General features: G+C 40.0%; 1 protein-coding gene across 1 annotated transcript; it reads left to right on the top strand.

Moving 5' to 3' along the window:
- The first annotated feature begins 885 nt into the window (after window positions 1-885).
- LOC115794670 (complement C4-B-like) lies at window positions 886-22,213 on the top strand. Its single transcript, XM_030750290.1, has 41 exons — window positions 886-980; window positions 1,152-1,341; window positions 2,027-2,201; window positions 2,288-2,358; window positions 2,454-2,542; window positions 2,620-2,702; window positions 2,803-2,890; window positions 5,034-5,151; window positions 5,248-5,389; window positions 7,465-7,577; window positions 7,663-7,818; window positions 7,902-8,069; window positions 8,164-8,355; window positions 8,996-9,139; window positions 9,586-9,709; window positions 12,560-12,631; window positions 12,726-12,932; window positions 13,038-13,149; window positions 13,306-13,376; window positions 13,470-13,609; window positions 13,718-13,933; window positions 14,016-14,067; window positions 14,166-14,255; window positions 14,341-14,547; window positions 14,640-14,715; window positions 14,836-15,016; window positions 15,471-15,566; window positions 16,017-16,173; window positions 16,533-16,717; window positions 16,840-16,998; window positions 17,082-17,141; window positions 17,215-17,305; window positions 17,382-17,556; window positions 17,673-17,757; window positions 19,033-19,107; window positions 19,187-19,289; window positions 20,773-20,862; window positions 21,249-21,347; window positions 21,440-21,523; window positions 21,643-21,775; window positions 21,854-22,213. The coding sequence occupies exons 1-41, from the start codon at window positions 916-918 to the stop codon at window positions 21,990-21,992; spliced, it is 5,073 nt and encodes a 1,690-aa protein (XP_030606150.1). The 5' UTR covers window positions 886-915; the 3' UTR covers window positions 21,993-22,213.
- Window positions 22,214-23,679: the final 1,466 nt, after the last annotated feature.

Raw genomic sequence — 23,679 nt, 5'->3', positions numbered from 1 at the left:
TTTGCACTATTTTTTCCAACAGTGCGATTCTGTGTGGTATATTTCAGTGTGAAATATATTTATGTATTTATTTTTCCCCTTGGGGGTGGGGGTTACCCCCTGACTATAAAACATCTCCAGGCACCCTTTTAAATGTGATCTATCAATTCACCAATGAATACACACATAATGATTAAGTACAGTTTGTGTTAAATAAGGAGCTTTAGTAACTATTAGTAAGACACTAAACATTGACTTGCAAAAGAAAAGAAATTTCTTTAAATGTGAAGAACGATTAACTTTATTAATTGCAAATTATTTTTAAACCATTTGATTAGTTTCAGAGGTACTAAGATGGGGAGAAAAAACACTAAAAAGAAACCTGATTTCTTGTAAATCACATGATTTGAGGGAACTCTGGCTTTAACTGACCAATGAGGAGATGGTTACACATTGTGAAACAAATAAACACTTTTCAGGCTACCAGCCAAGCAGAGATACAAAATGGAGTTTTAGATATTCAAACATTTATGGTCAGAATTGTTGGTCCGTTGTGAACTAATGTGCAACATTAAAATGTGTATTTTACATAAATCTGTATCAATTAACTATATTTTTTATCAATGCAGTAAACTGTACATACTGTAGAAATTACACATATGCTGTATGTTACACATCTGCACACATCAGGTCACATAAAGCAGTATCTAGCAGTATCAAATTTTTATCGTGTTATGTGTTGTGCTTATGTGACTGTTTGCACATGTAGCTTCACTCTAAGGAGTAATACAAGTTTTTTTAGCTGGAGGAGAAAAACACACAGAGGGTGGGCATTTTTAAAATCCAAAGATTGAGAAATACAGGGGTGGGTGACTTACAAAACCTCTGCTAATCCAAAGCCTGTGTCAGAGCAGGCAAAGAAACTAAAGGTGCACAATGAAGTGCCACATGTTTTTGATACTGCTCCTTATATGGACCGTGGAGTGTTCAACGGGAAACAGGTAAATTTAATAAGAACTAAATGCAAATTCTTATATATCTTAAGACTCGACTTAATGTTATAGATAGGACAATATACAGCACTACCATTTGCGTAGTTATCTAAAAATCATTACATGTAAAATAGATTAATGCAGGATACAGTGAGCACTATCTTTCATTTTTGTGTGCAGATTCATCATCTCAGCCCCAAAAGTGTTTCATGTGGGTGTTAATGAGAGAGTGTTTGTCCAAATGGGAGGGCATCACCTTAACAATCCTGTTAGTCTGTACCTGGAGCATGAGACTTCGAATATTGCTTTGTCTGAGAAGAAAACTGTTACATGTACTGAAGAAGAGAAGACAAAAACAGTTAAACTTAAGGTATGCAAACTTCACCTATCATGGTCCTGGGGTTGTTGCTCAGCATTTTGAGTTTTTTGATCTTTTGAGGTTCGTTTTGGGAATGTTCTTTTGATCCTTGGTTGCTTGGTGTCATTATGTTTGATATTTAGTCCTGCTCTCAGTTGCTTGGTTAGTTTCTCCCTCAGTGTTGCATCCCTCCAGTGTCAAGTCCCCTGTATTTAGCTCATGTGTGTGTCTACCCCCTTTAGTTTTATTTCCTGTTTTACTTTGATAGTCCGTTGTATCGCGTGCTCTGTATTTAGTTGTGCCTCCTTTGACTTGTTAGTCAGGCTCTGTTCAATTGTGCTCGCTAGTGTGCCCCATTTCCCTGATTGCCCTGCTGTGTATTTATTGTCTGCATTTCTCTTTGTTCTCTGTTGCGTCTTTGTTGTCAGTCCCTGCCCGTTATGTGCTCTGCTGTTTGTGTCTGCTCAAGTGAGTTTTGTGATTTGTTCTTCTGGCCCCGTCCAGCTCTGTTTCAAGTTTCCCAGGAAATAAAAGCTCAACTTAAACTTAATCCCGTGTGTCTCAATTCCTGCACGGGTCCTTACCTGCGTGTCACACAGCATTTCATGACAGAACCACACAAACAAAAAGCAAATAAAGACAGAATTGAGATGTCACTGCGCCCTTTACCCTAACTTTATAATTTTCCTCTTTACAGTTGAACAAAGAAATTTTGTTCAGATTGCCTCAAACTACTTATGTTATGCTTGTGGCAGAGAGCCAATCCTTCGCAACTTCCTCCAAAAGGCAGAGTACAAGGGTTCTGGTTTCACATCACAGAGGCTACATCTTCATTCAGACTGATCAGCCAATTTACAACCCAACACAGAAAGGTAAAAACAAAGAAAAAAATAATCCTGCAGCCTTTCCCTAACAGTGAATATTTTTTATGTTCATTTTGTTCTTGCTGTTCTTTTAGTGAAGTACAGAATCTTCACTCTTGACCATACAATGAGGCCTTGTCAAGAACCCATCCAGATATCAGTAATTGTGAGTTACATTTATTCATATTATTTCATTTGAATGACAGACAGATAAGATTTTCCTGCTTTCTTGTCTTATGTGTTTTGGTCTTTCTGTGACAGAATGCTGCTGGAAACAGAATACTAAAAATCATGAAGATTGCAAGGGGAGGAATCCTTCAAGATTTATTTGCCATCCCTGATGTCTCTGAGTATGTGACAACAAAATTCCAATGAAAGTGAAAATCTCTAGAAACTTCGACACTTACTGTATGTTTTGTTTGTAAAGAATGGGAACGTGGAACATTACAGCTCACTATAATGGCGATGAAGAAAATGCTGCCTTCAGAGAGTTCAAAGTCCAGAAATTTGGTAAGTTGATTCAAACGGATTCATACAGTTTGCATCTTTCTTAAAATTCACAGAAAGTTACTGTTTACTCTGAGAACCTGTTTACTGTTACAAACTCTAGTTTTACCAAGCTTTGATGTGAACATCGCAATGGGTAAAAGATATATTTTGATGAATGATGAAGAGCTTCGATTCACCATCTCAGCAATGTAAGTGCTGATTATCTTCCTAATAAATTATCTCTCCTACTTCTTATTCTTTATAAATTGTAATAAAGAAAAACCTCAAACCTAGGGTTGCGTCATTGTGATGGTTTTGCTAACGTATAAACAATCTTCTTCTTGTAAGCACTAGGATATGTTAATAAAATATGGAGTATTACCTAATCTCATAACCTAACCCATGGTTGCCAACTAAGGCTGCAACTATCGATTATATTAGTAATCAAGTATTCTATTGACTATTCCATTGATTACTCAAGTAATCGGATAAGAAATACTTTTTTCATATTAACAGTTCATCTGCATATTTTAACTTTTGTACTGCAGTTTTTTGTTGTGTGAAACAAACAGCGGTGGATGGAGCAGCTACTAAGTTCTCTTTTCTTCACTTGCTGATCATGTGGTTAATGAAGGACCTCTAGCTCTGTCCTAGTAAAGGTTACGAACATAGGAATGTAGATCGACAGGTAAATTGAGAGCTTTGCTTTTACACTAAGCTCTCTCTTCAACACGAAAGACCGGTGCAGCGTCTGCATCACTGCAGAAGCAGCCCCGATCCATCTGTCGATTTCCTGCTCCCTTCTCCTGTCACTCGTGAACAAGACCCCGAGATACTTGAACTCCACCACTTCGGGCAAGAACTCATCCCTGTGCCGGAGAGGGCACTCCACCCTTTTCCGGCTGAGGACCATGGCCTCAGATTTAGAGGTGCTGATTCTCATGCCAGCCGCTTCACACTCGGCTGCAAACCGTTCCACTGCAAGCTGGAGGCCACCCCCTGATGAAGCCAACAGGACCGCATCATCCGCAAAGAGCAGAGATGAGACTCTGAGGCCACCAAGGAAGAAGCCTTCCGCCACCTGGCTAGGCCTAGAAATTCTGTCCATAAAAATTATGAACAGAATCGGGGACAAAGGGCAGCCCTGACGGAGTCCAACACCAACAGGAAACTAATCCGACTTATTACCGGCTATACGGACCAAGCTCTCACTGCGGTTGTACAAAGACTGAATGGCCCACAAGAATGGGCCAGACACCCCATACTCCCAGAGGACTTCCCACAGGATACTCCAAGGGATGCATTCAAATGCCTTCTCCAAGTCCACAAAGCACATGTAGACTAGTTGGGCAAACTCCCATGCACACTTGAACACCCTCAAGAGGATAAAGAGCTGGTCCAGCATTTCATGACCAGGACAAAAACTGCATTGTTCCTCTTGGATTCAAGGTTCAACTAATGAGCGGACTTTCCTTTCCAGCACCCTGGCATAGACCTTACTGGGGAGGCTAAGGAGTGTGATCTCCCGAACGTTGGAGCACACCCTCCAGTCTACCTTCTTAACCAAGACAGCCCTACAACATCCAGAGCCTTCAGGAACTCAGGTCAAATCTCATCCACCCCAGGGGCCCTGCCACCAAGGAGTTGTCTAACCACCTCAGTGACCTCACCCCCAGTGATGGGCGAGTCATCCCCCTCGTCCCTAGACTCTGCTTCCACTACAGAAGGCGTGTCAGTGGGATTAAGGAGGTCCTCAAAGTATTCCTTCCACCGCTCGACTATAGTCTCAGTTGAAGTCAGCAGCACTTCACCCGCACTATAAACCGTATGAGTGGAGCACCGCTTTCCCCTCCTGAGTCACCTGACCATTTGCCAGAATCCCTTCAATGCCGTCTGAATGTCTTTTTCCATGGCCTCACCGAACTCTTCTCGCACATGAGTTTTGCCTCAGACACTGCCTGAGCCATCTAGTCCCTTGACTAGATGGCATTCACATCAAGCAGTCTGACCCTTAAGTGCCTAAAGTTCATTGTTTTGTGTGACACATCAAGGTAGTGTCACACTTACCAGGTGAAAATTCAGTGCTTAGGGATTGGGCCTTTGATCTTCCACAAATATTATGCAGTAAACATAACAGGAGAGGAATGGGTCAAACTTTATCAAGTAATGTATTTGTTTGGTAATAAAGATTTGTATTAATTTTGATTCAGCAACATAGTATTCTTACTGCTTTGGCCAGGCTGTTTAATGTTTGACTAATACTGTAACTAAACTAGTCCTAGCTAGACTGTCTCAAGTCTTAATGTTACCATTCTATTTTCAGCTATTCCAGCTAACAGTTATTTTCTTTAGGTACACATATGGTGAAAAGGTTAAAGGGGCTTATTACTGCCAGTTTGGAGTAGTAAAAAAAGATGGCTCTGGTGGCCAGGAAATGACCTTTATCAAGGGACTAGCGATGACTGGTTCGGTGAGCAAATAGATAATCCATCCGATATTCCTAATGCAGATAATTCTGCATTCTCTCTATTGTTTCATGTCCTGAAAAAATTTTTGGTTCTTGCAGGTTCAGGATGGAAATGCAAACGCTTCTCTTCGGTTAGATGAGATCAATTTGAGACTTCAGAGGCAGCTGAACAAAACCCTCTCTGACGTGCAGAAACATGGAGAACGACTTCTTTTGAGAGTGTTTGTCACCAACATACGAAGTAAAGGACATATTTACATCCATCAATTTGTAATTTTTAAAATGTATTTGTGTTTTTTGTTTGATTAGTAATCAGAGATGTGTTAATTGAACATGTAAACAATATGGGTTAATGTGTACTCAGCACAATAGAAACAAATTCACAGGCTACAGAGTTTCTGGAGCTGGATTTAACTTTTACAGTAGATTAAAAGGTCTGATCTCTGATATTCTTTGGAAGTATACAAAGGCATATGCATACTCTACACCAGTGGTTCCCAAAGTGTTGGCTGGGGGGGTTGTATTGTATCTACAGATACAATATGTTAGTGTCGTGTATCGAGCCATTACAGCTGCTGCAGCCACCACTCCTCTTCATTCCCACCGCTGCCACTGCCCCTCTTTGTCACTGCAGCCGCAGCTGCCTCCTCCACCTCTCTTTGTTGTTGCTGTAGCCACTGTGCCTCTTTGCCATTGCAGACACTGCCCCTCTTTGTTACTGCTGCTTTTCTGCCTGGGTCCTATCACAATTACAGACTTACCCCTAAGACTGAGCCACCCGGGACCAAGGTGGCCCTGCTTTGTTGCTGAGCCTCCAGCAGGATAACATCATCACTCCTCTCCTTCTTACCATCGCCAACCTCCGGCTTGGCCACCAGATGTGGAAAGCCTCAGTGGCTGCTTCTCTGCCCAGCTCTGTTGTTTCACCATAAGCCTCCAGGGGATCCTGCCAATGCCAGCATCCTTAGTCCCCTGGGGGTCCCCACTACGTTCATCAGTGGTCTTTTCCCATCTGGCAAGCTCAGGCCTCACTATGGGCTTCCTATTTGACTTCTTCCTCTCTACTACTGGTCATCAGTGATGCCTTCAGAGAACCTCCACCCCAGTCCCCACTCATGTCGATCCCCAGAACTGTCCTCTGGGTCAACCCCCTGAACTTCTCCTTTGCTTTGTCCCAAGGCCGTGCAGACCTCCTGAACTGTTGTTCCTGTTGCATGTTTTGGTCTCTTTTGTCCCAGTAAGCTGCTGATCGTGTGTGCAGAGATAAGGATCCATGCAGGATGCTGAGACAGATTAACTTGTGATCCAGTTTATTGTGGGCTGTAGAATCCAAAAAGGCAGTGAACATGACAGAGAGAACCAACAAATCCTATAACTAAAGAAGAACACTTGGAAAATAAACTGAAATACACACTGGGAGACACCAGGGCAGACAAACCGACAAAGGATCAGGGGAGATGGAGACAAATACACAGGAGAGTGACTAGGGAAGTTGAGACAGCTGGGGCAGAACAAGTGAACAAAATGATCATGAGAAAAGAGGATGTAAAACTGAACACAACACACAGGGCATGGAGACAAAACACAGGGATACAGAGATGGACAGTGGCTGGGAGAACATGGAAAAACAGGAAACCTAAAATAAATAAACCATACTCAAGACAAGGCTCTAATAACTGAAGTAAGGCCTGAAAACACAACCTGTAAAACCATCATGAAGTCAAAAGCATACTAAGAAACACAACTGAGGAAATAAATAACAGATCTTCAAAAACCAAAACACTGGGCAAAAGGTCCAGGACTATGACACCTTTGACCCTTTTCTTTATTCTTTATCAATGCATCTGTGCATCTTTTCTTGTGTGTTTCTTGGGCTGCTACTTTTGGTCTTCTGTTTGTTGTTATTTTGGATTTAGACTTTAGTCTGCGTTCTGAACTTGGCATCAACCTCAAAAGGTTCACCTTTGGGTCCTAATTCACAATGTATGACAGGGATAGGTGCAGCCTTTGCATGGCCCTAGTTGAATAAGTAGTTATGAAAATGGATGGATGGTGTATACTCTTATGAAATTGTTATGCTGGTGGCACTGAGTAAATGAAACTATTGTATAACGTAATCTGTCATATTTTGCAAACTTGATTTTGCAGTATACTGAAATATTAATATAATTAACAGAACTTACACTGCAATAATTGCTAAAATATTATATCTACATAACACTTCAAGACCTCAACAGAGACCCCTTGCAATATGATGAAGACATGGGGAAATATTAATGTGACTTTTCATTACTACGTGTACATTTTCTGGCCTAGGTGGTGAAATACAAGAGGCAGAAGTTTATCTGCGAATTTTCTCCCACAAATACACAATAGACCTCTCTCGAACTCGATCTCATTTTATTCCTGGATATCCACTGGACGTGGTGGTATGCCTAAAACTAACACATGGATACAGTTATACAAATTACTGTAATGATCTTTCATAAATGACTTTCTTTCTTGCTCATATAGGTGCTCGTGCGTCTCCCTGATGGCTCTCCAGCAGATGGTGTGTCAGTAAATATTAATATACCAGCATCTTCACTGTCTTGGAAAGGCACCACTGATCAAGAGGGGGCGCTGTTTAATACCTTCAATATTGTTGCTGATGCTGACATTACAGTTGAAGTTAGTATCCCCAAACTCATTTAAAGGTGCTATCAAACTGATTTGATTTCAGTTTTAACTGTTTCCACCTCTGCCTCCAACAGGTTTCTTCAAATGACGTGCAAGAGAGAAAAATAATACAGCGTGCTTCCTCTCAACATGGCAGCTACCTTTACATGACTTTTACCAGCAGGATTTACTCTGTGAATGACTTACTTACCATAACATTCAACACCATGAATATTCCAACCAGTGGATCTCTACACTACATGGTCAGAAATATCTGAATAAACACAACATTGTGTGTTCTCATACATAAGAGCAACATTTGTCTCGATTAAATACTTTTAAGTGTCTTTCTTGCAGGTCTTAAGCCGGGGAAGTCTAATAAAAGAGGGCTCACTCCAACTTGGTATAACTGTTAAACACAACCTGCTGATAACACCTGATATGGTTCCATCTTTTCGTGTGATTGGCTACTATCACAATGCTAACGATCAACTCATAGCTGACTCAGTGTGGGTAGATGTCAGGGACAAATGTGAGCTAAATGTCAAGGTAAGTAAACAGAACAGATGGAAGTGCAGCACGAGAAAAGAAAACAGAACGTTACCTCTGTCTATGCTTGGATCTGTTTGCTCCTACTGAGTTGGATTGTTTGTTATATTGTAAGTTCCATAAGTATTTGGACAATGACAGTTAGTGTGTTTTTGCCTTTAGAAAGCAATACAGTGGATTTTAAATGAAACAATCAAAATGTAACTAAAACGCATACTTTCCTCTGTTGAAATATAATAATTTTTATACATAATCCCACCCCATTTTAAGAGGCTCAAAAGTAACTGGACAGTTGACTGACAAGCAGCTTCATGGCCAGTGAGGCCTGATCCCCTTTAGTACAAATTAAGCAAATAAAGACATTTCCAAAGAAATATCAATACAAGTGAAAGACAGTTTTCAATACTGTTAAATCCCCTTCAATCCCCTTGAAATTTTGCACTCTGATCACATTTAAGTGTTATTGTCCAAATACAAAACTATATTATGGAAATTTGCAGACATGTATTTTATTTGATATTCTTATTTTGTTTTGATGCATAAATGGAATTTTCCTTAACTGGACCAAAAAGAGAAGAAAAAAACTGAAAGCAAGAAAGAGAAAAACAAATCCTGAGATATCTTAAATGTCTTAATTTAGGTACAACTCAAAGGTCCATTTGAACCTAAAGCAAATTCGAAGATAGAATTTGACCTGCAAGGTCATAGAGCAAAAGTTGCTTTGCTGGCTGTGGATAAGGCCTTCTACGCTCTCAATGCTGATAATAAACTCACAGCCAAACAGGTTACAATCTCACACACACACACACACACACACACACAAGTGTGTTTTGCTATCTTTGTGGGGAATTTCCATTGACTTCCATTCATTTCTACAGCCTAAACCTTACCTTTACCCTTTTCCTAACCCTAACCATCACATACCTAACCCTAACCCTAACCTAAACTCAATTCATACCTTAGCCCTAACTCTGACCCCTGACCCAAAAACAGGGTTTCCCCTTGTGGGGACAAGGTTCCAGTCCCCACAAGGAGCAATTGGTCCCCACAACGTAGTATATGTCAGGAAAATTGTCCCCACAAGCTATTATAAACATACGCACACACACACACACACACACACACACACACACACACTCCTTTTGATGTGTCTTTTTATTTTTTTGTAATTTAACCCATATTTAAACGTAATCTAAATAGTAAATCTAAGCTTTTCTACCCACGTTTCAGGTATTTTCCACTATGAACTCATATGATCTTGGCTGTTCCTATGGTGGAGGATCTGACTCAGCATCAGTTTTATTAGATGCTGGCTTGGCTGCTGTATCTAATGACCTTACTTTGTGGAAAAGGGGTAAGAGAAATTTTAAGTTTTTCTTCATTTAGTTAAGTCAGAGATATTGTGATACTCATAAATATACATGTGTGATTACATCTTCCAACAATTGATACATTCTCATAAACTTAGAATTAATCCATTTAAAAAATATATAGGAGCAGAGGGGTACTTCCGGGGCAGTGACATGACATGCTTTTGTGAGCTCTGCTTGGAATGGACATTTATTTAACATTCCTTCTCCCCTTATCCTCCCTGGAGCAAACGTGCCTCTAAACTATCAAATTCTTTAATTTAATTATGTTTTTGGTCCAAGTTGAGGCTAAAAGTTTCTCCAAATGCCAAAATCTCAGAAGCTAAGGTCAGGCCCCGACAACCCTCAGACTTGATCTGCATCTGGCCACGGAAGCGGGGTCAGGGTAAAATCTCGACACAATCATGCCTGCCATAAAGCAAATGGGGCAGTGTGTGCTAACCAAAATCAACTCATCTGTGGTGGAGGCTGCAGGTAAACTGCACAAGAAGATTTGGATCTGCACAAGAAGAAGACCAAAGATTCGGAATCCCGACAGCAGCAAGATAACACAGATACAGACTAGTTGATGTAGAAGAAGGATTTGGAAACATCAGACTGGAGAGAGCCATGACTGAATTGCTGAAGACAGCGCTAGCCCTTTATTATATGCCAAAGGGTGTGGATGCCCCCAAGGCATAATCATCAAGTTCCATTACTTTCAGGAGAAAGTGGATGTTCTTCGAAAAGCTATGAGTGCCAGTCTAATCTCTCAGGCAAATGTTTTTCATCTATCCAGACTATTTGAAAAAAGATAGCAGCATTCGCTGAGCTGAGATCCAGAGTTAATCGAGAGGTAGCAGGGAAAGACCCAGGGGACCCGGGTCATCCACGGGCTCAGAAGCTCCGAGGCCACACATCCTGATGGTAACCGCACACACACCCCAGAGGAGGAGGGAGTGAGACCACAAACGGAGCCCCCACGGTCAATGGGCAAGAGCCCAGAGAGCCAGAGGCAATGAGCAGCCCCCCCCTCCCCGGTAAGCCGGCCACTCCAGCACAAGCTGAGAACACGGCCCCGAGGCCCCAGGCGCCCGCGACCCGCCCGACACCCAGCCAGGGGGGAGCAGGGGGGAGCAGCGGGGAGCGGTAACTCCCACCCACCACAACCATGTCCCACAGGTGCCAAGGCTCAGTAAGCCACAGACCTATGGCCAGCTGTCCCCACACACACACACACACGTCATAAACTCATACACACATATATGCCAGTCACACATGCACACACACATGGATCTTACATGGACACCAAGTGTGGGCGAGTGGGGAACAGCGCAGAACCAGCAGCATCCTGGGAAGCCGCCAACCCAGCCCTGAACCACTAGCAAGTCCCTACACCTGGCAGGGTGCATGAAACTGGGGTGGTCTTTTTTTTCTCTTCCCCCTTCTCCTTTCTCTTATGCCAGAGGTCCAGAGTTTTGGTCATAATGACCAAGGCAGATTAGCTTGGGTCTTTTTTGTGGGTTTTGTGTTTGTATTTGCATAGTTTTTTGTTTTGTTTTGTTTTGGGGGGGGGAACTTATGTTAACAATACTTACCCATTGTTGTCAGTGTTATTGATATACAAAGCCAGTCTGTGGAAGCCACCATGCTGCCCCACCATCTTTAATACAGTGGCCGAGATGGACATCATCTTTCGGCCTAATCACGTTTTATGTATGCAGCAAGAGAGATCAGCCACATACATAGCATGCCTTTAAATTACCTTTAATTTAAAGATCACAATTAGCTCTTTCAAACTGTATATGACCATTTAACATTTGTGATGAGCTTTAGGTTTCCAATGAGTCTTAAAAATGCCAACTCTTAAAAAAAATTAAGACATACTTAATTCTTTTATCTCAACATTTAATTCTGTTAACATATAGACCACAACATAACGGAACAAAAATTCAAAACATCTACCAAGGGTACCCTAAACTTAACCATAAAGAGTCGCACTGAACATGGTAAGTCCCCCTGGTTCTGCAGACACCTGAAGATGTTTGAACACATATAGAGAGCAAAGTTATAAGCACAGGCACAGCTCAGGTTCACTATTAAACACAATGAAACTGCAGAATGGAAGCAACCAAACTGCAGGACCAGTGTCTGCCACTTTGTGCAAGGAAGAAAAGAACAAACACTGCCAGTCCCACAAAATAACCTCCAGCAGGCTACTCATGTGCACGTTTCTGCCACAAAAAAAGTCTCCATGAGGCTAGCATTAAATCCCGGTATCCTTTAGTGGGACGAGTACTCTTTTGAAAAATATCTCAGTTTCCATGAAAACACAGAAAACTATCTCAAGCACCATCAAGAGCATGACAGAGCAACAGATGCTAACATTTCTCTAAAAAAAATTGGCCAATGTAAACTCTACAAACAATAACGATATCTAACATCAAAAAAGGAGATAAAGGCGCACACGTTTGACTTTGACATTGCAAGAAAAACTTTGTTTTTCTCATCCTCCTTTAAATGCAGAAACAAAATTTTCAAAATCTAGTGCCAAGCAGGAGTAAAGAGAGTGTGGTATATTATCAAGCTGAAGCTAAGGCTACTGACCTTAAGTTGGGTAACGCACTTTTACAATTTTCATTTCCATCACACGGTGTGGCATCCTTTCGTTCCTAACACATTACCCAGTCCATATCAGCATGATTTTCTCCCCCATTCAAATCTGATGTGTTTTCACAGTGTTTCTTTCATTGGCCATGCCGTATAAATACCACTAATATTAAAATCTGTCTTAAGAAAAAAATTTCCTCAATTATTTCATTCTGATCCTTTTTCCTGTTACACTCCTATTCCAGAGCTTGGCTGTAATTCACCATCTGTGCGGCATAGACGCTCAGTGGACCTTGAACAGGAAATGATGACTTTAAGTAAGAAGATTCTGGTATTACAGCTTTGGTCTGATAATATAAATATTTCCTGATAGAACATGCTACAAAGTGTGTCTTTTCTTTTCCAATTTAGAACTTAACTATACAGAGAAAAACCTGCAAGACTGCTGTGTTCACGGATTTTCTCGCATCCCGATGGAACGAACTTGCCGGGAAAGAGCAGATCGGGTCCTTCTGGTGAAAAAAGATCAAACTTGTGCCGATGTCTTTTTAAAATGCTGCCTTGAAGCCGAACGTCTAAGACAAGAAAAGATGGAACTCCAGAAAGGATTTGGAAGGAGTGAGATGAAACTGTCATGCTGACACTTTAAAGATTGACTTAAGTAGAATTTAATAGCTGTAGCTTGATTATCAAAATTTGACTCAAACATTTTTTGTCTTTTAGCTGCCACTGCTGCTGACATTGAAGAGTTCTTCTTGGACACTTCTCAGTATATCCGAAGATATTTTCCCCCAAGCTTTGAATTTGTGGCATTTGAAGTCACTGGCAAAAAAATGTGAGCTGTGGAAAATTAATTTTTTAATGCAGTGTGATTATTTCATTTCAGTTAATCTGTTTATCTTTGAGCCCCAGCCTATACTATGGAGAGACATTTGTCAGATTGATTTTACAGTCATGTAATTTGATTTGTCTTCATCAAAAACACTTTTAGCCATTCGTTGTTCCTTCCTGATTCCATCACCACATGGGAGCTTCAGGTTGTCACTTTATCTCCATCTGCTGGTAATAATAATAACTCCCCGTGTCACAAATGTATCAGATTTTTCCTAGAGAGCTCATTAACTGCAACTCACTCCTACTCTGTGTTTCATTCAGGTTTCTGTGTTGTTAAGCCATTGGAGGTCAGAGCCTTTAAGAAGGCCTTTGTGTCTCTGAGACTGCCTTACTCTGTGAAAAAATATGAGCAACTTTCTGTTTCACCTGTGATCTACAACTATGATGAATTTGAACTACAGGTAGAGAAACTTTAATACAGGCACTACTTGAAAATAAAAACATTAACTACTGTGTGGTCAAAAAATAAAGATTTTTCTCTCTCTCTTTGGACACCTGCATGTATATAGTTGGCAGTGCATATGGAACAAACTGAAGGACTTTGCTCTCCTGGTTCAGCTACCACTGCATCATACGTTAACATTACTCTCCAGCCACGGTCTTCTCAGTTTGTCTCCTTCTCTGCTGTCCCCATGAAAACTGGTTCAATACCCATCAAAATTCGGCTCTATGATATGGAGAATGCCTGGGGAATAGATGCAATAGAAAACAATTTGAATGTGCAGGTGAGTGAAAGACATTATCATGATAATTTTATAATAGATTCAAAACAGAAGGCACACTATAAATTGGTGGTCTTTTTTGTAGACAGAAGGATTCGAAAAGAGAGAAGAAGAAACCAGAGTCCTTAAATTAGATGGTGAGTGGTTTAGTATTTCTCAGTGATATTTTGTCAATTGTAATCATTTAAATAATTATTACCTTCTGTAAATAATTAAATCTTCTCTGCCGTGATAGGGAAGAGCACAAAGACCATCACTATAGATGGATCCTTACCAGATGGCACCGTCCCTAACTCCACCTCCAGTATATTTGTTTCAGTGGAAGGTAGGCACTGTGACACACAGACATACAACTAACAGACATTTGTAAATAACTGATATTTTAGCCTTTAAATTCTCTGATCTAACAGGGAATGGATTTGGCGATTCATATGCAAGAAAACTTCTTTCTTCTGAAATGGTTGCTGAGTTGATTACCTTGCCATCTGGATGTTTAGAGCAGACAACATCAAAACTGTGCCCTACAGTTTTAGCTTTCCGGTATCTTGACTTGAGCGGTCAATGGTTTGAACTGCCTCCTGGTAGGAGAGATAGTGCTCTTGTTCAAATTGAGCAAGGTAGGAAGATATCAGAGAGTTGTATTTATATATCTATATATATATTTATTTGATTGTAGAAAAATTGTCTCTTTTATACTTTTTTTTGTTAGGCAGTAGACACATTACAACCCACCAAAGGTCTGATGGATCCTATGGTACACTGAATTATGTGCCATCAAGTAACTGGTGAGTACTGGTTTTATATACCTCTTGTTTATTTTTAATGTAAAGTACTACTTTGAACATTTCACTTTGTAGTTATATATTAACATTTCTGTTCACTTAATTTCTTTCTCATGTCCTCAGGGTGACTGCCCTTATAGTGAAAATGCTTTCATTTGTGGTTCAGCGTCAGAGTGAAGAACAACGAAACAAGAACAATATGTTAATGGAAAAGATCAGACAACCAGTCAGTTACTTGCTCTCAATTCAGAAACACGATGGGTCATTCAGTGACCCAAATCCTGTGTTACACAGAGAAAACCTGGTAAACTCTTCCAAAAGAAATATAGTTTCTAATATGTATATTAGAACATATAGAGACAGATGACAAATTGAAGGAAAAAAAACTTCAACCTGTGGAGGAACCATTTCTATCTTGATGAGGTGACAATATAGCCTCACCCATAGTGTTCAAGGAGTTAGAAAATGATTTGCATGCAAAAGTGATGTGTTTCATCTTCTATAGTCATCATAGTCACCAGCTCTAAACTTTACTGAAACACCAAAAGATGGAAACATTTTTGGAACAATGACATACAATTTCTATGGTACATTAAAGCTGTTCTGGCAGCATGTGGTGGACCATCACCCTCCAGTTTACATTGTTAGGGTTTTTTTTCCTTTAATTTGTCAGACTTTTGTTTCCAAATATGACAGTGGACCAAATTATATTGGTTTGCTGTCATTGAATGCATTTTGTATCTGTGTATTTCATCTAGAAAGACAAAGACCAAGATGCATCCATGACTGCTTTCATAACTCTTGCACTATACCGATCCCTTGAATTCCTGCAAGCCGAAGTGCGAAGCAAAGCGGTGAGTTAATATAAAACCCAACTGTAATGAATGACTAGTTTCTTCTACTTTTGTGTAACTTTGACTAGTAGTGGGCAAAATTGGTCAGGCTAAACTGCAACATCATACAGAGGAGATGTCTGCCAAAACCACTGCTTACATAGATGTGATCATAGTTGCTGTTTATCGGTTATTCAGTTGCATTTGATTAGCAACACCTGACTGCCACTTTCCATCTTAATTCCTATGAAGGGAATGTTTCACAGGCCTGCACAGAGACCTGTGAAAAATGTTAGCATTACTGTTATGACTTAGCGCCAAACAGTGCATTGATTACGTTTAGCCACACAGATTTGCCACAGTAATTGATGCTGCACTCTTATTTATAAGTTTTATACACCTTAGTCATAATTCACAACAAATATTATGAGCAAAAAATTTGTTCACTGTCTCCATGTTACTCTCTTGCAGGAACAAAGCATTTCCAGATCAACATCATATCTCCTGTCACACCTAGAGGAGCTTCAGCATCCCTATGCTGTTGCCATTACAGCCTATTGCCTCTCAGTGTCCCTGCCAAATACAACAGATCATTCACGTACATGGGCAAAACTTGAAGCCATTAAAGGCATGTCCAATCCAACCAAATGATTGTTGGCAATATATGTAAAATCTTTGCTATTGCCTCTATTGTAATTTCATTTCAATTTTATTTATTTTTTTGGTATTGTTTATAAGCATCAGATGAGATAAGTTGGGGTCTGGATAGAATGAGCTAGGAGAACTGCATATTATTATAATGATGTAAATTCAAATACATGAATGTAATAATGCCATAATGCCAATCAGTCTTTACTCTGTAATTTCATCACTGAGCTGATATCTATGCTGGCAGTATGGCCAATTTATATATGCCGTCTCATTCTATATCGTCATATGAATTCTATTTTTTGTTTAATTATTTGATTGTTTTTGATTAATTATTAGGGGAGGATGACAAAGGTTACTATTGGGCAGCTAATGTCAAGAAGAAAGTGGAAGCTATCACAGTAGAGGCCACAGCCTATACCCTCCTAACTGCAGTTCAGCTTGGGCATATGAAGGTGGCAGAGAAAACAGCCAGCTGGTTAAACGCCCAAGAAAACTATTATGGAGGCTTCAAGTCAACACAGGTGATTAGGACAGAGCCATCTTTTAACGGAGCTCCTGTTTCCCCTGTGCTCTGACATCATACATTCACCATCAGAGCAGAGATGTTAAACATTTTATTCACAAAAATTCTTATCATTCCCAGGATACCCTCGTGGGCCTGGAAGCTCTTGCGGAGTATGAGCTAAAAAGGCCTTTCAGTCCAGAACCAAAACTGAAGGCAGAGTTCACATCCAAAGGAAGGAACGAAATGTTAACACTTGAACTGGAAAATAAGAAGGAACGAGTGGAGACTAGCCTGAAGGTATCATGAAGCAATATTTTTAGACATATCTCTATGATATTAAATCTTATTCTGATTTTTTTTTTTTGCATCTGTTGTCCTAGAAATTTACAGGGAACAATATCACTGTGCACATGTCTGGAAAAGGAGACATCAAGTTTAAAGTAAGTTGGATTCACTTCTTTGTTCTGCATATTATGAATCTGATTTATGACTCACTGGAAATCTCCCTTGCAGATTGTTAAGGCTTACCATTTACTGGAACCCAAGGATGATTGTGACCAGCTGTCTATCAGTGTCAGAGTGGAGGGGAAAGTGAAGTACACTGGTGAGCTTTGGTAACTGCTAACAAATCGCAACTACTGATAAAAGCTATACACTCACTTAAATCTCTGTCTATCCAGCTAAGATAATAGAAAATTATGAATATTATGACTACGACACCGATGAGGACAAACAGGATCAAGAAGAAGTGCCACGATCTGCCATTGAGGGGTCTGGTGCTCACACCAGAAACAGGAGAGATCTTGATAACAACCTAAGTTCAAGTGAGGCTGTTACCTACACTGTCTGTGTCAGGTTAGTTAAACAACATCCACGTCTCATTTACTTTTTATGAATATGAATTGAGAGAATGAACCACGCAGTGCAAAGATCACATTTCTCAACTTGGGCTTTTCTTTGCATGATCATAGTAAGAAGAGTGGTCTTACAGGAATGGCCATTGCTGATATTATATTACTGAGTGGATTTGAGGCTAAAACTGCTGACCTGGATAAAGTTAGTGCTTCTTTCTTCTTCATCTTTTACACTATCACTCCCAGTACAAAGTGATTCTGGACATGTGTGATTCTGGATACCACATTAATTCTTTCAAGCTGAGGGGCAATACATGGGGTGTCCTACTTGATTTAGACAGCTATCCACAAAACATTCCACAAAGTTGCTGTAGTGTCAGTCCAGTAATTAGAAACAACAAGAGTTTAAGGGAGGAAGATAAAACAACAAAAAAAGAAGCCCGGACAGAAGGGATTAGCCTGTGTAGACTACATTAGACTACCACAGAGTACAACATACCCAAGACATTTTTTCTCTTTTTTTCCTCTTTCTGGCTTCTCTAGCATCAGCGATATGACTTGCTGTTTACACAAAGGCAGCTATCAGCTGGGTGTCCCAATCTAGTTATGAGCATGTTCAAATAAGGGGGGGGGGGGGGGGGGTTCAGCATGAGACCAACTGCAAACATGGACAGGTCTCTTGGCAGCATATAGCGGCATGTTTTATCAATGCCACTGCCATCCCAAAGGAATGAAAATATCTGCCTATGATTACAATTGTGTATTTGAGTAAAAGCAACGTATTCTTATGGCATGTAAGAATGTTTTAGACTCATCTTTTCAGCTGTTACCCTAGGAGTAGGAGCAACTGAAGAACACATAAATATTTATAACATTAAGTTCACCTAATTGCAAATTTACAGTAAACAAATGTAAGTCTTTAGTATTCTCTATTAAAGGGTTAAATCTCTCCATGAGATAAATACCTAGAAATTTGAAGTTGAAAAGTGAAGCAAGGAATCTGTATTTGCAACATGCAGAGTGAAGTCCGTGTTTGTGTACTGATCTGTTATCTGGAATGTTGGGAAGCAAAAGATACCATGGGAAAATACCCTGAAGTTAAACCTGATAATCTTCTTCTAATTTGTTTTTACACCACAGTTTTTGCACGGATTAAGCAAAAATTAGATGTGAGTAATTAAGGCTTTAGCCTTTTTTGTTATCTCTGTCTTAAAGTTAACTAAAGTTAGCTATATTTAACCTGCCAAAATAAGAGCCTTAATAACCTTCTCATTGAACTTGAGGAAAAAAAGTGTTTTCCAAAGAAGGTTTTGGAGTTCAGTAATGCATCAAAAATATCACAATAAGAAAAATATATTTGAAACTAGAATGGCTGCTGCTGCACCCACTTTTGTCAAAGTATATATAAGAGAAATTAACTGCAGAAATTAATTTTCTCCCATTAAAATGTGGAGCTGTTTAATTCTTGTTTCCCCAGCTAAAAGAGTCACCTGAACACTACATTGACCATTATGAGACGTCTTTTGGAAGAGTGCTGATTTACTTCAATGAGGTATGGATGAATTCACGTTATGCACAATAATTGCACACGCCCAGTGTTAAGTTTATTTCTTTTTTTTATCTCTCTGAAGATAAGAAGGGATGAGGAATGTATTAGTTTTGATGCTAAACAGCTGGTACCAGTTGGCCTTGTACAGCCTGCTCAAGCCTCATTCTATGATTATTATGAACCAGGTAAGATTTTTGATTTTTGTACACACACACATATTTGTGTGTGTGTGTGTGTGTGTGTGTGTGTGTGTGTGTGTGTGTGTGTGTGTGTGTGTGTGTGTGTGTGTGTGTGTGTGTGTGTGAGATTATATATAAACACAATTAAAGGAACACTTTGAAAACATCAGATCTCAGTGGGGGAAAAAACATGCTGAATAGGTACACTGATATGGACTGGGTAATGTGTTAGGAATGAAAGGAGATATCATTTGATGGTTATGAAAAATTATCAACCTACAGACAGGGTTGCGGGGGGGAGGGGCTGGAGCCTATTCCAGCTGACATAGGGTGAGAGGCAGGGTACACCCTCTACGGGTCGCCAGCCTGTCGCAGGGCCAACACAGAGAGACAGACAACCATTCATATTCACATTCATACCTATGGGCAATTTAGAGTGACCAGTTAACCTAACCCCAATAACTGCATGTCTGCGGACTGTGGGAGGAAACCGGAGTACCCGGAGGAAGCCCATGCAGACACGGGGAGAAAATGCAAACTCCACACAGCGAGAGACCCGGGCCAAGGTGGAACTGAAAGTGAGACTTAGATGTCCTGAAAGACACCCTGAAAATTTCATTGCAATGACTCAAAATGGTACTTGGTAGTTTCTATGGCCAAAACATGCTTGTATATGCATGCTGACCAAATCATGGCATGCTCCTAATGACAGATGGTATCCTGGAGGATGTCGTCTCAGATCTGGACCAGGACAGCAGCTCCGGTCCTGCCGATGGGACCTTTAAGACCTTTAAAGACCTTTAAGAGCCCTGTCCAGGTCTCCAAGAGTAACTGCATGTCTTCTGCAGTCTCCTCCATGCTCTTGAGACTGTGCTGAGAGACACAACAAAAGTTCTTACAAATGCACACATTGATGTGCCATCCTGGAGGAGTTGGACTACCTGTGCAACCTCTGTAGGGTCACCTTGTGCTACCAGTAGTGACACTGACCCTAGCCAAATGGGAAAATAGTGACAAAACAGTTAGTAAAGATGAGAAGGAAAACCATGTCTGTGACCTCCACCAGTAAAACCATCCCTGTTTTGTGGTTGTCTCATAGAAGAAGAAACAGCCTTTATTGTCCCACAGAAGGGAACTTTGGGTGTAACAGCAGCCGCAGTTATTATAAATATAAATAAAGATATAATAATTCACACTATTAAGAAAAGAATATATATAAAATCAACAAACAATATTAACCTTAATACTACTAATAATAACACTATATACAATGTACATGAACCCCTCTAGTGCACCTGTTGTTAATTTCATTAACACCAAACCAGCTGAAAATGATTAATAAACCCTCCCTCCACTACTTAAGTTACCAAATCAATATCCCAGAAGTTTAATTGACTTGATGCTATACTCTGATTAAAAAGTGTTCCTTAATTCCTCAGTGCATTAGGATCTCTATTATATAACAGGATTCTTTGTTGTTTTCTTACAGACAGAAAGTGCACTGTGTTCTACTCTGCACCCCAAAGAAGCAGGATGGTCTCCAAACTGTGTTCAGAGGATGTGTGCGAGTGTGCAGAAAGTAGGAGATTGTTCTTAATACTATATTGACAACCTCAGTTCCAAAAAAGCCAGGACACTGTGTAAAATGTTTTTTAAAAAAAAGAAGAATGCAATGACTTGCAAATCTCATAAACCCATATTTTGTTCACAGTAGAACATGGAAAAGATAGCAATTGTTTAAACTAAGAATATGAACCATTTTAAGGAAAAAATAGGCATCACAGTTTATTGTGTATTGGGGCTGCATAGCCGCAGACCAGTCGGGATGCTCATGCTCATGTTGCTAAAATTTTGGTACAGATACCACAGCACACCTTCAGGGGTCTAGTGGAGTATAACTTCAGTTTTGTTTAAAAAAAAAAAAATTTGCCTTGTGGGTTTTTTTTTCTTTCATATTTTTTGTAGGACCCTGTCATAAACTACAAGAGACATTCAGTCAAAGAAGAAAAATTAGGAAGATTAACCGTGTGCAACATGCTTGCTTCTTCCCTGTCGTAGATTATGGTCAGTACTGTCTTGTGAAAATCATCAAAAAGTGACTATTTGCTATTATTATTCTTATGTGTTAATCAATGCATTTTTTTTTTGTATTCCAGCATACATTGTTGAGGTCTCCAGTGTTTCTGTTAAGAGTAACTTTGAGCTGTACAAAACGAACATAACTGACGTTCTCAAATCACGTAAGTGAACTAACCACGAGCCTCAGCAGGTTCTGTAACACTGACCTTTATATTGTTGTTTTCTGTTATGTTTACTTGAAGACTTTCTTTCAGTGTAATGATTATAATCCTTCTACTAGATAACGATGACTCAGTGAGGGAGAATCCTGTCCGAGTGTTTGCTAAGAGGGTTCACTGCAAAGGAAAGTTGGACGTGGGGAAACACTACCTCATCATGGGCAAAGATGGCACCACAAAAGATTCAAATGGAATGTAAGTATATCAGTGATATTAAGAAAAGTATCATTTTTCACAGAATGATTCTCTGTTCACTGCTTCCTCCTTTTATAGGATGCAGTATCTGCTGGAATCAAACACCTGGGTTGAAAAAAAGCCTTCAGAAGAATGCAGAAAAAGTGCCAACAGGCTTGCTTGTAGGGAGTTTAATCAGTTTGTAGATGAGTACAAGGTGGATGGCTGCAGAGTGTGAAACAGACTGTTTCCATTTTCACTTTAGTGGACTGATTTCCCATCAGACGCACAGTTAGCCTGTAAATCAACATTATAAAAGTTTACTTTAAACATATACAATAAGTACAAAAACACTGCCAGACAGTGTGACTGCATCACTTTGTAACCCTACCTTTCATTTCTGTATGTCCAAACAATGGTCCCTGTTTGAGTTCAAATAAAAACCTCTTAATGTTATCGATCAAAAACAGTTGAGTGTGTATTATTGGTTCAAAGGGACATACATTTGATCATAACAACTGGAAAAATGAGAGTGGGCCCAAATATTTTCCCAATACTGTGATTAAGTGTGGTTTGATTCAGCTTTCCTGTCGATGTGCATGTTTATTTCTGGTTTTTTTTCTCTTCTTTTTACCGCAGCAAAGGATCTGAGAGGGGTCTTTGTACTCAAGGTAATTCCAGTCAAAGTTACCCCCCTCCCTGTATAACATCTGCAGGCTGATGAGAAAAGGGGAGGAGGGGGTGGTTTTTAGTACATGACACTGAGTTAGTTTCTGCTCATGGATTTGCACACTGACAAGATTTGCTTCCATCATCTCCTCATAGGGATCAAATCTAACATGTATCCTCTAAAACGTGGTCAAATTAACATGCAACAGTAGGTACTCGGTGCAGTTATATAACTTGCAGGCAATATAGAGAGACCTAATGGGGGGAAAAAAATGAGAGGTGCTGGGGTGCATGGGTGAAGCAGCCGGGAACAAGCAAAGGCTTATGTGCTTATATTATTCTAATCTCTGAGGCCAGATCCAATGTAAGCAACACAGCGTACTGACCATAACTTCAATCACAGCCAGATCAATGCGTGCGCTGTTTCAGCCTCGCCATTAGAGATTTCATTAAATTTGGACTAATGAAAAGTAAATAAAGAGTCTGACTTCAGCATCACATTTTCATCGCGAGATTGCTTTGGTGTGCTTTGAACTGCCAACAACACATTTAAAAAGGTGCTCATAAGGTGGCTTGTTGGCTTGTTATGACCAAGCAGTTTCGACTTGAGTTTTCATATACTAATGTAAACCAAAGACCGATTACACTAAGGACATTTGAATTATAATTAGCAATAAAATTTGTGAAATGCAATAAGATATACTCACAAGAAAAACTGACTCATGTGGCTGAAAAAAAGTTTACTTTTGGTAGATTTGTGTATTGACTTAAGGGATTTACTGTAAATACACATATTCCATTTCAAGTACAATCTGACCTACTCTGGCCTACTAAATGTGCTTGAGCAACATCTGAGAGCAGCCTTGGGGGAAATTTGAAATGTGCTCACATAATCAGGTGTATTTTCTCAGGTGTGCAGTTGCCATAGGTGTTGACGCCATGTCTATAACCATTTTTCCAAAGGCCAAGAGAGGGTCAGCAGTTTGAGGGTGGTCTAAGATGTAGAAAGGAGTAAAAGGCATAAGTGTTTCTGGAGGCTGTCATGAGATACAGTGGGGCCCCACACCCAGACACACATGCACACTAAGCAGTGTATGCTGCGCTGACAATTTTTGTTTCTCACCTCATTTAGCATGGCTTGCTCTGTTAACAGGATAACACCTTGTCACAGAAGACTCGACAGAGGAGCAACAGCTCAGGTGTAATTAATTAAGTGAATGATGGGGGAATACAATTTAGCTGCTTCAATTTCAAAT

The sequence above is a fragment of the Archocentrus centrarchus genome, chromosome 16 (genome assembly GCF_007364275.1).
Source record: "Archocentrus centrarchus isolate MPI-CPG fArcCen1 chromosome 16, fArcCen1, whole genome shotgun sequence".
Taxonomy (NCBI): domain Eukaryota; kingdom Metazoa; phylum Chordata; class Actinopteri; order Cichliformes; family Cichlidae; genus Archocentrus; species Archocentrus centrarchus.
This window is presented reverse-complemented; position numbering and strand designations above follow the sequence as displayed.